This window comes from Mixophyes fleayi, chromosome 10 (assembly GCF_038048845.1).
Source record: "Mixophyes fleayi isolate aMixFle1 chromosome 10, aMixFle1.hap1, whole genome shotgun sequence".
Lineage (NCBI taxonomy): Eukaryota > Metazoa > Chordata > Amphibia > Anura > Limnodynastidae > Mixophyes > Mixophyes fleayi.
The window spans coordinates 77,991,091-78,005,244 of NC_134411.1; the positions used below are offsets into that span (position 1 = coordinate 77,991,091).

At 41.0% G+C, this 14,154-nt stretch overlaps 2 protein-coding genes across 4 annotated transcripts in view; one reads left to right on the forward strand and one right to left on the reverse strand.

Annotated features, from left to right (window-relative positions):
• Positions 1-14,154, forward strand: part of LOC142104325 (uncharacterized) — a 190,069-nt gene that overhangs the window by 151,659 nt on the left and 24,256 nt on the right. For all 3 annotated transcript variants that reach the window (XM_075188922.1, XM_075188924.1, XM_075188923.1), the window contains exons 6-10: positions 3,698-3,785; positions 5,672-5,796; positions 8,445-8,506; positions 9,945-9,996; positions 12,514-12,598. In XM_075188922.1, the coding sequence (XP_075045023.1) occupies positions 3,698-3,785; positions 5,672-5,796; positions 8,445-8,506; positions 9,945-9,996; positions 12,514-12,598 (412 nt within the window). The remainder of the gene's footprint in view (positions 1-3,697; positions 3,786-5,671; positions 5,797-8,444; positions 8,507-9,944; positions 9,997-12,513; positions 12,599-14,154) is intronic.
• LOC142104326 (cytochrome P450 2J4-like) overlaps positions 1-14,154 on the reverse strand; it is a 258,403-nt gene that overhangs the window by 121,508 nt on the left and 122,741 nt on the right. The gene's annotated exons all lie outside the window — the stretch shown is intronic.

Consider the following 14,154-nt stretch of genomic DNA (forward strand, 5'->3'; position numbering starts at 1 on the left):
GCCCGACATTCACAGCATACAGAGGAAGGGAGAAGGACGCCGGAACCGCGATCATGTGAGTATTTGTATACACACATGATCGCCGCCGACCACAACTACCCCCCCCCCCCCCCCCCCCCCGTCCAAAAGAAGAAAAAAAAAAAGAGTACAGAGTGAGGGCCCGGCCCCGCCCCCCGCTCTCGGCGGCCCTGGTCATAGTCCTAACTTTATAAAGATGTTCCTCTTCAGTCCCCTTATCATGGTGATTCACTCCTTGGATGGGGAATCTTTAGTATTCCAGGGGGTAAATGTATCCATATGAGAGTTTGAAAAGTGGAGATGTTGCCTCTAGCAACCAATCAGATTCTAGCTATCATTTTGTAGAATGTAGTAAATTCATGATGACTACAATCTGATTGGTTGCCATGGGCAACATCTCCACTTTTCAAACCTGCTGGAAACTCTCGGCTAGATACATTTACCCACAGAGATTGAATGGAGAATGTAGCTCAAGCAAAATCTTGAATGTGAAATATTAAAAGTTGTGTTAGCTCTAAGAAGGCTGCTTAATTTATTTAGGTAACAAATTCACCTTATATGAGACTTGTCTTGTATGTGTATAGTTACATACACACTAACCATGTTACAATTAATTTTCTATATTTTACTAATCATTGAACCTGTATACTTGCAGTCTGCTTCTTGCCATAAATAAGAGAGGAAATCTCCTTTTATTTATTGGTCTATTACTGCTCAGGATGAAATGCAATGGAGCCTGTTAATGAAATTCCTTCCAGGATGCCAGAGTCTCTTATTAAGAATAAGCACAATATCAAGCTAATAAAACAAGAAAAATGACAGATTTGCAACCTTGCTCTGATCCTTCCACTGAGCTGTTTCAGTCCTTGATAAACAAGTTCTCCGGGCTGGCTAACATGACTTGACACCACTGCTGAAATCAAGACATTGTCATTTAAAGTGGAAGCTCCTCAGCCAAATGTGATCTCAACATCCCGTTAGGTTTAGAGTACACTTTCACTTTCTTGTTTTTGAAAACCTGGGACACTTTGCTACTTGACAGACTCATTTAGACACCAGACCTGGATTTGCATACTTGCCACCTAGGCGACAGCTTAGAGCACCAGAGGTGACGCTGCTTTTAACCACTAGTAGTTAATAATTCAATATTCTCATTGTCAGTACCTGTTCCTCTAGGGGGCGATATAACAGGTACGCTGCCAGCATGAAAAGTCTGTGATAATAATTTATAATCACTGGTACTATATAGTTAGTTCCTTTATATAACGTGTGAAAGATTATGGGGCTTGGAGATCCAACCACGACTGTCACTGCATATCAGGTATAGTTAGAGGCTTTTTCAGTGCTTTGCCATTACAGATGTTGCCTTATACTTTCTCAACATCTGAGAGCTGGTTAAATGATGCAGTCTAAGGGGTCTATTTATCATAGATGGGCAGTGAGCAACGGTACCTAAGGATCTGTATCTCTGCTGATCGCAGCGATGCAGAAAGATGTACCGCTGCTATTCAAGAAAATTCACCTGCCGGGCGATCCTCAGTGAAAATCCCTCTCTCCAACGAAACTCTTGTTTTTTTGCGAAAGGGACTGGCTCCATTGAAGAAACAGAATTGACTTACTGTGCATGCACCATTGTTTCGTCACGCATGCCCTGTAAAGTCAACTCTGGCCTAAGAAGGGGAGGAGCATTCAGCCTTTCAAGAGGATCAGCTCTAGCGGGACCGCACTCCATTGGTAAAGGTAAGTAACGCCATCCTGAGATGTCATTAGTGCTAGCAGTGAAAACAAAGCTGAAGGTTGCTTATGGCCAGAGAAAGCTCTGATTCCGCCGTCGTTAAGCCTTTGTTAAATGGGACGAATTTGTGAAAGAGCCTTTTTCTGGCAATTTTTCCTGGATTTTAGGCTCTTCACCGCTTTACAAATAGACCCCTAAGTGCAGAAAATAACGGGGAGAATAAGAATTAGTAAATACAAACAGTCGATGGTGGTCTTACCCCATGTCGCTATATCCATCAATCCCCAACCACCCCATTAACACCCAGCCCACTGATCAACTAAATATAATTAGAGCCGTGTTGTGCTGTCTATGTAAATGGACCAATTTTATTATTTCTTTGTATTTAATATTTTCAGATTCACGCTAGCAGTTTGTGGCACATCATTGCCTTCAGCGTTTATAACATATTTATTATACTTTGAAATTAAAGTTGTTTTATTCATATTGTATACACACAATAAACCTACTATTAAGTATCAAGGTCAGTGTATCCTGTGAGGTAATAATGATTCTCTGTTTCTGTTCATGTTGTATTTGCATTCCTGCTTAGCACCCTTTTGTTTAGGGGATTCATGTCGTACTACTGCCCCCTGACACATTTATAAGATAATATAAAGTTGTGTGTGATATACAATCTAGTCAAATAAACATGCTAAATGCATACTTGCCAACTTTTCCTCGTTGGCTTCAAGGAGATCCCAGGGGAGGTGGGCGTGCAGCGGTGGGGCTTGACGAATCGCATTTTGGCCCCACTCCCTAAACGATTGTCGCAATTTTGTCTAATTATAGCAGGGGGCAGGGCTAATTAAGCCCCACCGCCACTTATCTATTGCCGGGCGAGAACCGGGAGGTTGCCCTGCTCTCCCGGGAGGTCTCCCAGAAATGTGGTAGTCTCCCGGACATTCCGGGAGAGTAGGCAACTATGCGTTAAAGAAAAGCAGCTAATGAATATCTAGAGACTGAAGTGTCTTTTTTACATTTCTGTCTCCATTACTGAAGTCATGTTGTCTTACCCGTCAGTCTTTGATTAAATCTTGGTCTCCATGAAAATGGCCACCTCCATAGGCATCAATACATGGACATAGGACACAATTTCTGAACTGTGTCATGATGCCACACATGGTGAAGCCAACCACGTCTTGTACTGGCTCAGCATCAGGGAGAAGGCCAGACTCTTCAGGGAGTGAGGGAGATCAACCCTATTTCAGGGAGTCTCCCTGACATTCAGGGTGAGTTGGCAAGTATGGCTAAATGAGGTAACCAGATTATTAAAACTGAACTGCAAGGTAGCAACATAAATTACAGTTTTTTATCAGAAATTTGTGTTTGTAGCTGCAAAATGATATATTAAATTGTGCCTATTCACGTGTAAGCTTAATGTGTAAGGTAAAACTTTATTTTTCCTAAAAATCTGCCTGTCACCTATTCACACAGTGGAGGCAGCCATTTTATGGGCGGAGCCAATAGTAAAAAAATTGCAGCTTCAGGGATGTCAATGCCTGCTAGTGAATTGATAAGCTAGATTCTCATGCATATTGGTTTACCCGCAAACTGGGTGTTTCCACAAAGCATAGTCATACCTGTCACATTTTAAAAAACCCTCATCTAGGATTTCTCAGATGGAAGGTGAAGTGAAAAGTGTAGGGGAGTGTTGCACTGAAAATTCTGTCATTTTGGCCCCACCACTCGCGGTGAAATTCCAGGCTGCATTATCGGGCAGTGGAGTGAAGCCAAAATGTTGTGAATCCAGGAGAAAGTCCTGCTCTTTCGGGGGTCCATGGAAACTACCTGAAATTGGAGTCCCCAGGCATTCCAGGAGAGTAGACAAATATGTGCATATTAGATGATGAGTCTACCTTAAAATCTTTCTGTCTTAACAATATGCGATTTATTGTTTTACAGAAAATCGAAAGAGAAGATATTAGAGGTTACTCTGCTGTCCACAAGGAGGCGATATCGTAATTGTGGTGTTGCAACGTACTTAATTAAGGTAGGTTTATTATATTTTTATGACAACTCTTCTCACACCTGAATAACACATCTCTGTAGATAACATGGTATGGACAATGGTTTACAAACTTATACTATTTGGCCTTTTATTGGTGCTAACCAGACAGGGATTGTCAGGGCTTCATTTGCCATTTCCAGCATCTGCCTTGGCCTCGTTTTTCACAGAACAGCAAAATGGTTTTATATTAACCGTTACTTAATTTTCTTCTAATTTTACATTTTTGCTTCTTGGCCTTTACCAACTACCCAATAATGGAGGAGAGCGTGTCGCACACACAAGGCATGAGCATGTGGACCTGAAATGACTAATTAGGACATGTATGGTCAGAACCTATTTTGAATACAGCCTTGTGGTAGCATAATTCAGGCATATTATACATTATTATCTGGAGAGCTGCAGGTTGTCTACCCCAGTATTAGGACTAGGATCTGGAGTGGGATTTTGCGGAAAAAGTGTTTTTAATATGCTGTATTGTCAAAATAATGGAATTTCATATCAACACCTAGAAAAGCAAGAAAATAATGAATGTTTTGTTGTTTGATTGTTTTTAACTCCAGCTAACAAGTACACATATGACATCAGGGGGTAAATGTATCAAGCTGCAATTTTTCAATCGCTGCAAATCGCTCGAGGTCACCGGCTATTTTGGTCGCCATATGTATCAACCTGCGATTCTAACTTTCTAAAATCCAACGTCCGGCGTTGTGTGTTGATTTTAAAACACCTATCCCGTCGGCAGTTTAGTCAAACTCGCCCGAGATTCAACGGGAAGAGAAACTCGCCCGAGATTCAACGGGAAGAGAAACTCGCCCGAGATTCAACGGGAACAGAAACTCGCCCGAGATTCAACGGGAACAGAAACTCGCCCGAGATTCAACGGGAACAGAAACTCGGCCGAGATTCAACGGGAACAGAAACTCGCCCGAGATTCAACGGGAACAGAATCTAGCCCGAGATTCAACAGAGAAAAAAAAATTATGCTGTTTGAGCTATCTGCCCAATCGCAACATAACAGGAAGCACAATACAAGTTTTCATTACGAGGGTAATCATGATTTCTTGTTTAGAGGGGCAAAAATTATTATTAATCATCTTATGGGGGCCAAAATATTTTATGAATAAATTAGTGCTAACAAAATTGACCCTAGTCTGTGTGTGTGTGTGTGTTAGGCAATTTAGACTGTAAGCCCCAATGGGGCAGGGACTGATGTGAGTGAGTTCTCTGTACAGCGCTGCAGAATTAGTGGCGCTATATAAATAGTGATGATGATTAGTGGGTCAAATGTCATTAATGATTATATGTAATGGAAATTTGGTTGATTTTATCATAATATAGTGGCATACTATTTCATTGCCAATGGAACAATTATATTTTTTTCTGATGTGGCAACACTTAATATTTCCAAATGGGGGCACCATTTAAAGTACATAGTTGTGGCACTACAAATGGCAGCATGCACATGGCCACAAGGCAGAGTAATCTAGAGTCATATAAATGTTAATTGGAGAAGAAATCCTGAAAATATGCACTGCTGGGGTGGAGAGGCAGAGAGGGTAGCAGGTAGGAAAAAATAAATAATATTGTTTTCACCAAAAACAGAAGAGAGAGAGAGTAGATTTAATGATGGTATAAAATATCTGTTTTAAATTAACATCATTTCAGCTCGTACAACAGCAACTTCTAAGACCAAGACATTATAATTTCTGCACAGTGTATTTGAAAATACCAATTTGCAGCCTCTGCTGCCACATAGTGTTCTAATGTAACACATGCAAATTATATAGTTCTGAAAGTAAGGCATCAAGATTCTTATGTCACTATAATCTTTAGTCTAAAATTTAGTATAATATTTTTTCATTTCATAGCTGCTGAAAGATGTGTCCTTGGTCGGGTTTTACGACGCAATTGTAACTCACGCTGACAGCCACGCTGTTGACTTGTTTGAACGCTGTGATTTTTCTGACGATGTCATCTTGAACAACAAGTTCCGGTAAGAGGACAATGCATCATGTGTGATTGTTAAATAACTGTTTGTCTTTAATCGCTTTTTTCACTTTTTAGCAGTTGCCTTCACATATTCTCGTTTTACGGGGTGGACCGATATGTATGAGAAATGCTTCCTGTGATTTCACTATCAACATATGACATCACCAGGGTCGGACTGGCCCGCCGGGGAGCCGGGCTATCCCCCGGTAGGCCCCAACCCTGTTCGCTCCCCTCTTCGTTGGTGGCGGGGAGCGGGCACTTTAAAAAAAAAAAACCCATACAGACGTGATCACAGCGCCGGCGCCCCTCCTCTCTGCTCCGTCCGCACTGAATGTCGGGTGTGACGTCATCACATCTGACGTTCAGTGAACAGCGGCGCAGAGAGTAGTCGCAAGAAGAAAGAAGACAGAAGAAAAGAGAAGAAAGGAGCCGATAGAAAAGTTAAGCGAAGGAACGGAAGCAAGGGGGGGGGGGGGGCAAAGACAGCATAGCAGAGTGTGAAGGGGGAGTAAAGATAGCATGGCAGAGTGTGAAGGGGGAGCAAAGACAGCATAGCAGAGTGTGAAGAGGGAGTAAAGATAGCATGGCAGAGTGTGAAGAGGGGCAATGGCAGCGAGTGAAGCGGGAGCAAAGGCAGCATGGCAGCAAGTAAAGGGGGAGCACAAGCAGCATGGCAGAGAGTAAAGGGGGAGCACAAGCAGCATGGCAGAGTGTAAAGCGGGAGCACAGGCAGCATGGCAGCAAGTAAAGGGGGAGCACAGGCAGCATGGCACAGTGTGAATGGGGGCCAAAGCAGCATGGCACAGTGTATAGGGGGGCCAAAGCAGCATGGCACAGTGTGTAGGGGGGCCAAAGCAGCATGGCAGAGTGTGAAGGGGGGCCAAAGCAGCATGGCAAAGTGTGAAGGGGGGCCAAAGCAGCATGGCAGAGTGTGAAGGGGGGCCAAAGCAGCATGGCAGAGTGTAAAGGGGGGCCAAAGCAGCATGGCACAATGTGATAACGGGGGGTCCAGAAGAAGGGGGGGGTCAAAAAGCAGCATGGAGGGCGCAGTGTGATCACAACATGGTGAGGAAGGGGCAAAGTAATGTGTGTGTGTGATGGCACAGCGGGCTTGTAGCAATGTAATGTGTGTGTGTGTGTGTGGTAGGTGGTGGCTAACTAATGGGTGGTACTTTGTTTGTGGGGTGATGATGGGGCAATTTAATTTTATAGCGGGGACTATTAATTTAAGATGGAGTGGTTTGGTGGCTATTAATTGAATGTGGGGCTGAGTGTGAGGAGCATGAGGTCTATTTATTAAATGTGAATATGAATTATTTAATGGCAGTGACGGTTGCAGGAAATAGGTATTTATTATACGTAAATGCTATTAATCTATTGCTGGGGGTGTTTTGAGGGAGGGAAATATGTTTATTTATTAAATGGGAATACTATTACTTTAATGTTGGGGCTGGAGGAAGTCCTAAGTATTAATCATGGCTCCTATTGATTTAACGCCGGGGCTGGTTGGAAGTTTCTAAATGTACCAATTTTATTTCAAAATATGGCCCCCAACATTCCAGGATCCAGACAAACCGCAACTAAAGAAACCAGCAGCCACAGGTGGTGAAATGACAAGAACAGGTAGGACAGTCTGTCAAATGTTCTGATTCTAGTGGGACAATCCTGATTTTTGATGACTGTTCTACCCAATCTAAGGGGCAGGTCAAGACTTTGTTCTCTTTATATACACACTGCATTCTTTATATACTACACTATGGTGATAGCTGTCCTTCATGGGCTGACCACTCCCCCTCTATTGTCTGGTCTCGCCTCTATGATGGCTGGCCACACCCCCCTCAGGTGGGCCCCTAGCGTCGCAGTCTCCTGGTGGGCCCTTCATGCCCCAGTCCGACACTGGATATCACTGTGCTTCATGTCTCAATGATGTCATAGGTTCCTGGTGAATTGCCAGGCTGGATTTTCATACATATGTTTAGATCAGCCCATATAATGGCTGCTACCACTGTTTTGTAGACAGCGGTTACACTTTAATGCACACAGTTATATCAAATGACGTTTTAGGCATTGTCCCCTACAACTGTATGTAATAGTGAGCAATTAACTATTTATATGGGTTTAAAACTTATTTGGGCTCCTACCTCCTCGCTAACATACCAGAAAAAGACAGAGTTAATTAATCTTACCACAGCAATAACCAGGGGTGCAACTAGACATTTGTGGGCTCCTTAGCAACATTTGTTAAGGGCTCCCTTGTATTGAAGGGTGAATTCAATTGCCGGCATTTACGGTAGAAATCTCCGCTTTTTTTTTTTTTGTTTTATTGAAATCTCCGCTCATTTTTTTTGGAAAGAAATCTCTGCTCTTTTTTTCTCACATCCTATAGAGCTGCGAGGAAAAATGAGCTGAGATTTCTGTCAAATCACCGCCGCAAAGTGTCTCACGGACGTTTTGAAGACAGTTCGCGGCTAATTAAATTCCCCCCATAGACATGGAGATTTGACAGGGAAGGCGGTCCCCACTCATTTGTGGGCCAGATACCAGCTGCATTTATGTTAGTTGCGACCTGGTAATAACCCAGTATAAATGGAGCTGATCATTTCTGAATGGATTGGTTTGTTGAAGCTAGCTGTTATTTTCTTATATCTGTAGAGACCTAGAATATGAGTGGGTGAATACAACCACAATGAGTTACTATCCTCCTTTCTCCACAGGTAAGTCCATAATGCTTCTTTCCTCAATGCATACTTGTATATTTATACTTATTAGTGTTATGGCATATAGTTTATAGTCAGCAGTGATTGAAGACTCTCTTATGTGACATAGACCTACAGTATGTGCAATAAATTATTATTATTATTATTATTATTATTATTATTATTATTAATAACATTTATTTATGTAGTGCCAGCATAATCTACAGCATTTTACAATTAGGAAAGTAACAATAATAAAACATTATTCGGAATTTCAGACAGTCAAAGAGGTTACGGGACCCCGAGGACAAACTTACAGTCTATAGGATAATAGGAGTTTAATACATGGGGTTATGGGCCATATATTGGATATCGTTCCATTGGAAGAAAGTGCTTACTGGTTATAGGTAGAGGGCCTGAAAAAAGCATTTGTGCTGCAGACAGTGAAATGTTAAATGTACAACCTGAAAATCATGTCCGTTACAGTCTTATTGCTTGCTATCAGTCATTGTACCCTTTAACTGACCATAAATGTGCCGATCTATAAATTCAATAATCTTGCCGTATCTTAATCATTAAGGGCCTCATTTAGAGGCGGATGCAATGTGCGTCTAAGACGTATATGAAAGAGCAGAAGTGGGAGTGTGCCGCAGCTTGGTAGGGTATTACGTCCCACTCGTAATACCCTATTGAGCTGCAACCAGTTTCCTCAGCTAGCTAACTATTTGCGCCACCTAATTTCTGCTGCACTTTTTCTGTCTTTTTTGACGTGTGTTCCATCTGCGTCTTGATCCGTTTAGGGTTGTTTTTGCTGGTAGACGCCCATAGTATCTAAATTATTCACGGTCACGCTTACATAACTCCGTGTTCCACCCTTTCCCTCAGTACTGTAACGCAAGCTGTCGCAAGTGTACACTGCGTCTGACAAGCAGACGGAACTGATACTTACTGCGCATGCGTGTCAGTGGAAATGTGCACAATGCGCCTGAAATGAACTTTGCTTCTGACTCTAAATGAGGTCCTAAGTGTCAGAAAGAATCATCATGATCAATTTATATAGCGCCACTAATTCCGCAGCGCTGTACAGAGAACACACTCATACCAGTCCCTGCCCCATTGGAACTTACAGTCTAAATATATTGCCCAATACAAGGCTCAATATATTGCCCAATAATCTTGCCCAAGTTTTAATAGAGCTTAAAGTAAGTGTGTGTTGTGGTTAGTCCTACCTTCTGGATGAAGGCGTATTCCTATAGCACTTCTCGTCTCAGCATTGCAGTTACCTGAATCTGTGTATTGATTGCTTTAGGACCCGTACTGTGCAAGCTGCTCTGACACCATCTATACTCATCTGACGCTGACAAATGACATCAGAAAATGTCCAATGATTCACTGTAATATTCAGGTTATGTACATATTTTTGTGAACATTTGAATCATGTCTAATTTCTCTCTAGGCCTACACACTCGTCTGGATGTTGGTGATTTAGAGTTACAGATGACACAATGGTCAGTGTGAAATTTGGGGTATTTTGGGATGATGTACCAACATGGCTCCCGTTTAGGGGCAGTACTTGAGCAAATAAGGAAGGGCTATAAGTCATGATCGTTATCCATGGCAATCAATAGTATATTAGCTTAGATCAATAAGATAAGTGAAAGCAAAAAATGAATTGGTTGATATAAGTTAATATTATGGATTTACTCGCCCTTACTGCTTATCTGAACCTCAGAAAGTTTATGCATTGGGATTAATCAATGCAATCCTAAATACACATGCAAACAGAGTTATTATATACAAGAAAAAATGTTAATCAAAACAATAATGACAAGATCCAAAGAATCCGAGTAAACGAAGGACCTGGATGTTGTTTGAAAGACTTTTAAGTTATCGTACAAACGCTACATTGTTACATGATTGGTTGCAGTCTATGGGGCGTATCCAATTGTTTAGTTGCCGCGCAGCGGAAAAACTGGTAGTAGTTAGCTGGATTTCAGCTCGCGGCTCCCTGAAATCCAGTGAGAAAATTACCGTATTAACTGTTTTTCCGCGCACTATTACCGTAATAACGGTAATAGTCCGTGGAGCGCAAGATTTTCGGCGTTTCCGCCGACAATTGAATACACCCCTATGAACTTCTGCTGAAAAAAAGACGTAACAGCAAAAAGTCCAAGTACACACTACAGAAAATTTCTCCGGATGGATATTGTAAACGATTTTACCAATGACTTATTAGTCCCATTCAGCATGCCGATCCATGTTTACACACTATACACGTTTTACATGATTTACCGTCAGATTTGTGATCTTCAATTGTCATAACCATCGGCTAAAAAGATTGTGACTCTGTAAACTCTATAGAGATCTATGGACACTGCTGGTCCTGAGGGCATAAACACTGCAGGATTGGCACAACATTGTTCCATCGTTCATAGAGATTTTTAGTCCGTTTATAAAAATCAAATCAGACAATACAATGTGCTTTGGTACGATAACACATGATTGTTGGGGCGTACACACTAATGCAATATCGGACCTAACCGTTGTTTATCATGTGATTGGCATGATAATTGGGTGAAAACCTATAATGTGTATCCAGCCTAAGGGGTATCTTACTAAACTACGGGTTTGATAAAATGGAGATGTTACCTATAGCAACCAATAGGATTCTAGCTGTCATTTTGTAGAATGTACTAAATAAATGATAACTAGAATCTGATTGGTTGCTATAGGCAACATCTCCACTTTTTCAAACCTGCAGTTTAGTAAATATACCGCTAAGTCTCTCAAAGCCACATACCAGCACTTATTATTTTATAATTTATTAAAGTTTTAGGGTGTTTTGTTTTGGTCTCTTAGCAGCAGGTGACCACAACAATCATAGTTGTAATGTCCAGAAGAAATGTATGACTATTACTTAACTTTGGGGATGACCAATACCGTGTGTACACCTCTGTTATCGCTCCGTGGACGCCTTAGTGACTTACAGATTCCTAATACTAGAACAGTTGCCCATTGCTCTTATTCTGGCATCGCTGATTTGCTAGACACATTGGTTCTTTTCTGCTATCTAGTTTTTAAGTTCATATTAGTGGAATAAGCTGTAGATATTCCTCTGTGAGTGAAGCATTGAAGAGATAAATGAAAGTTATCACATTACAGTCAGGAGGGTATAAAAGCGCACAGACTCTCCCGTGAACACATTGACTTCTAAGAAAGAACAAGAGTCAGATCTGGATTTTGCAGGAAAGTAGAACTGGAATGAATAGAAAAGATTCTGACAGCAGGAAGCAGACAGTTCTTTATCTGAGGGAAAAGAATTGAACTAATTTCTTAATGACCTTGCTCCCAATTCCTATGCTATTCTGAGGAGCCTGATATAACAGTGTGAGTGTGTTCGTGAATCTAGTCCAACTTCCTAATGAATCTCTTCTGTTTAATGTCATATCACAGTGGAATATACTGTTTTTGCAAGCAATCCAACAGCAACGTTGTTTATACTGAAAAAAACATAGTGGGAGATCTTTATAAGAAGTTACACCAGGCAAAAAATAGGGCAGAGACAATTCCATCAAAATAATAGTGTCTCTGAATTATTGTAATTTCTATCTCGTAAGAAGTATGGAATTAGACTCGTCTTTTCCTACTTTTCCCAAACTTGGATCAACCAATGACACAAGCAGAAAATGTGACTTACTTGATTACTTGAAGATAAGATTTGTTGAATAGATGTTTATCTTAATGAATGTTTTGTTGAATGAGGACTTTCTTTTTACGTTAGTCTCTCAAGTAGCCAACCCCATCAGGAATACCCAGGAATGGTATTAAGCCAGGGGAACTGTTCCCAGGCCGATATCAAACAAAGAAAAGCTTTTGTGAGCGTTGATTATTATCCCCAACACAATGAATGAACTCAGTTCTTATACAGCTGTAGAATTTATATTAAACGTTAATCTAAGTTGGACATAACTTTTCTCTCCATATGTCATATGACATTTAAATAGTATTCACTCTGTCCCACACAGGAGGGCAAAGTCCTTTGCTGCTCATGAGAGTCAGACAGTCTTCATGAAGAGGATATTATGTGAAATCAAGGCTCTAAGGAAGCAGGTAAGACATTACCCTCTCATAGTAGCCCATGTACCTAAAAAAGGGGGTCTGTAGAGAGGCCAAAACGGAGGGAAATTTGTCTCTAAGGGGGCCCACCTTCTGGCCACTTATTGGTTTTCTCAGTCAGCAATTGAAGAAGGCAGCTATGGAGGATGAGGGATCTCTATGTATAGTGATATTGAAGTCAGGCTGTCTGGTGTATTGAAAGGGAAGCTGTGTCTTCAAAGTTTTGTTGTGAGTACTCAGGCACGTGGTGAGTACTCAGGCTCGTGGTGGATCAGGTCCAGCACTGAATACAATGAGAGTTCACCTGGAGATACTGAAGCAGGAGAAACAGTGTCTTCAATGTGAAGTCTGCTCCTGACCACCATCAGCAAGAATCCATGTTTTCCCATTTGTCTATGGCCATCAGAACACGTTTACAGTTGAAATCTTACAGTATTTCCAAAGAGTGGATATGCAGTCAGGGCCTGATCCATTAAGGCACACATACTGACCGCAATGTGCGTTTGTTTTAAAGCGTATGTCAATCAGGTATACGTAATTCAACAAAGAGCAGAAGTGAAGATATGTGTGATGATGAATACAGGTGTAGGTCTGCTCCGCTTTGCTAGACAAGACATTGCAGGATACATCCAATACATTTGTGGACTAAATAATCCCAAAAGATCGCACAGAATAAAAAAAAAATATTCCAAACACTAGACATTAATCATAAAACAAAAAAAAAAAGTGTTGTCCCCCCATGAATTTCATTTATTAGTATGTTATGAATGTCTACTATACATGAAATATTTTTTTACAGTTGCTACTGATTGCAAACACATGAAATAGCGTGTATACACAGCCGTCATCACTAGTAATCGGCACTTAGACTAGACCTGTAGCTGGTGCAAGTGATACAAGTACCTGAGAGATGCCCTGAGCTTGAATCGGACGCTCGAGACACCTTTATTGTACATTGAATACGACCAAACCACCCCTCCCTGTAATAGTGAGCTGTAGTAAGTGTGCGTTGCACACAAAGAGGAATTGAACATGGCTGCGTTCTGTGATGTCTGGTTCGGTTCTGCCATAATTGTACGCACCAAATCGCCATATACGTCCTTTAATGAATCAGGCCCTCTGTCTTTATATGTAAAGGTTTAAAGAGATTATGTGCAGTTTTGTCATATTTGCATTGGGTACCAAAACACTTGATCTCGCCAGTTAATCCAAGTGACAGCAGTTATCTTGCACATAAACCCATATGTCTCTGCATATTTTAATTTATTATCATGAGTGTGAGCTGAGCTGCTTGAATTATCACCTATCTCCAATGAATCAATGCTCCTAGTGGCCAAATGATTATGTAAGATGATAGAATGTGTGTTTATATATATATATATATATATATATATATATATATATATATATATATATATATATATATATATATATATATATATATAACAGAGCATCTCCTATGTGATCTGTAATAGCTGTACAAGCATATATTGATTTAGATACCTTCATTGTTACTCATCCCAAATCATTAGATGTTGATGCTTTTTAAA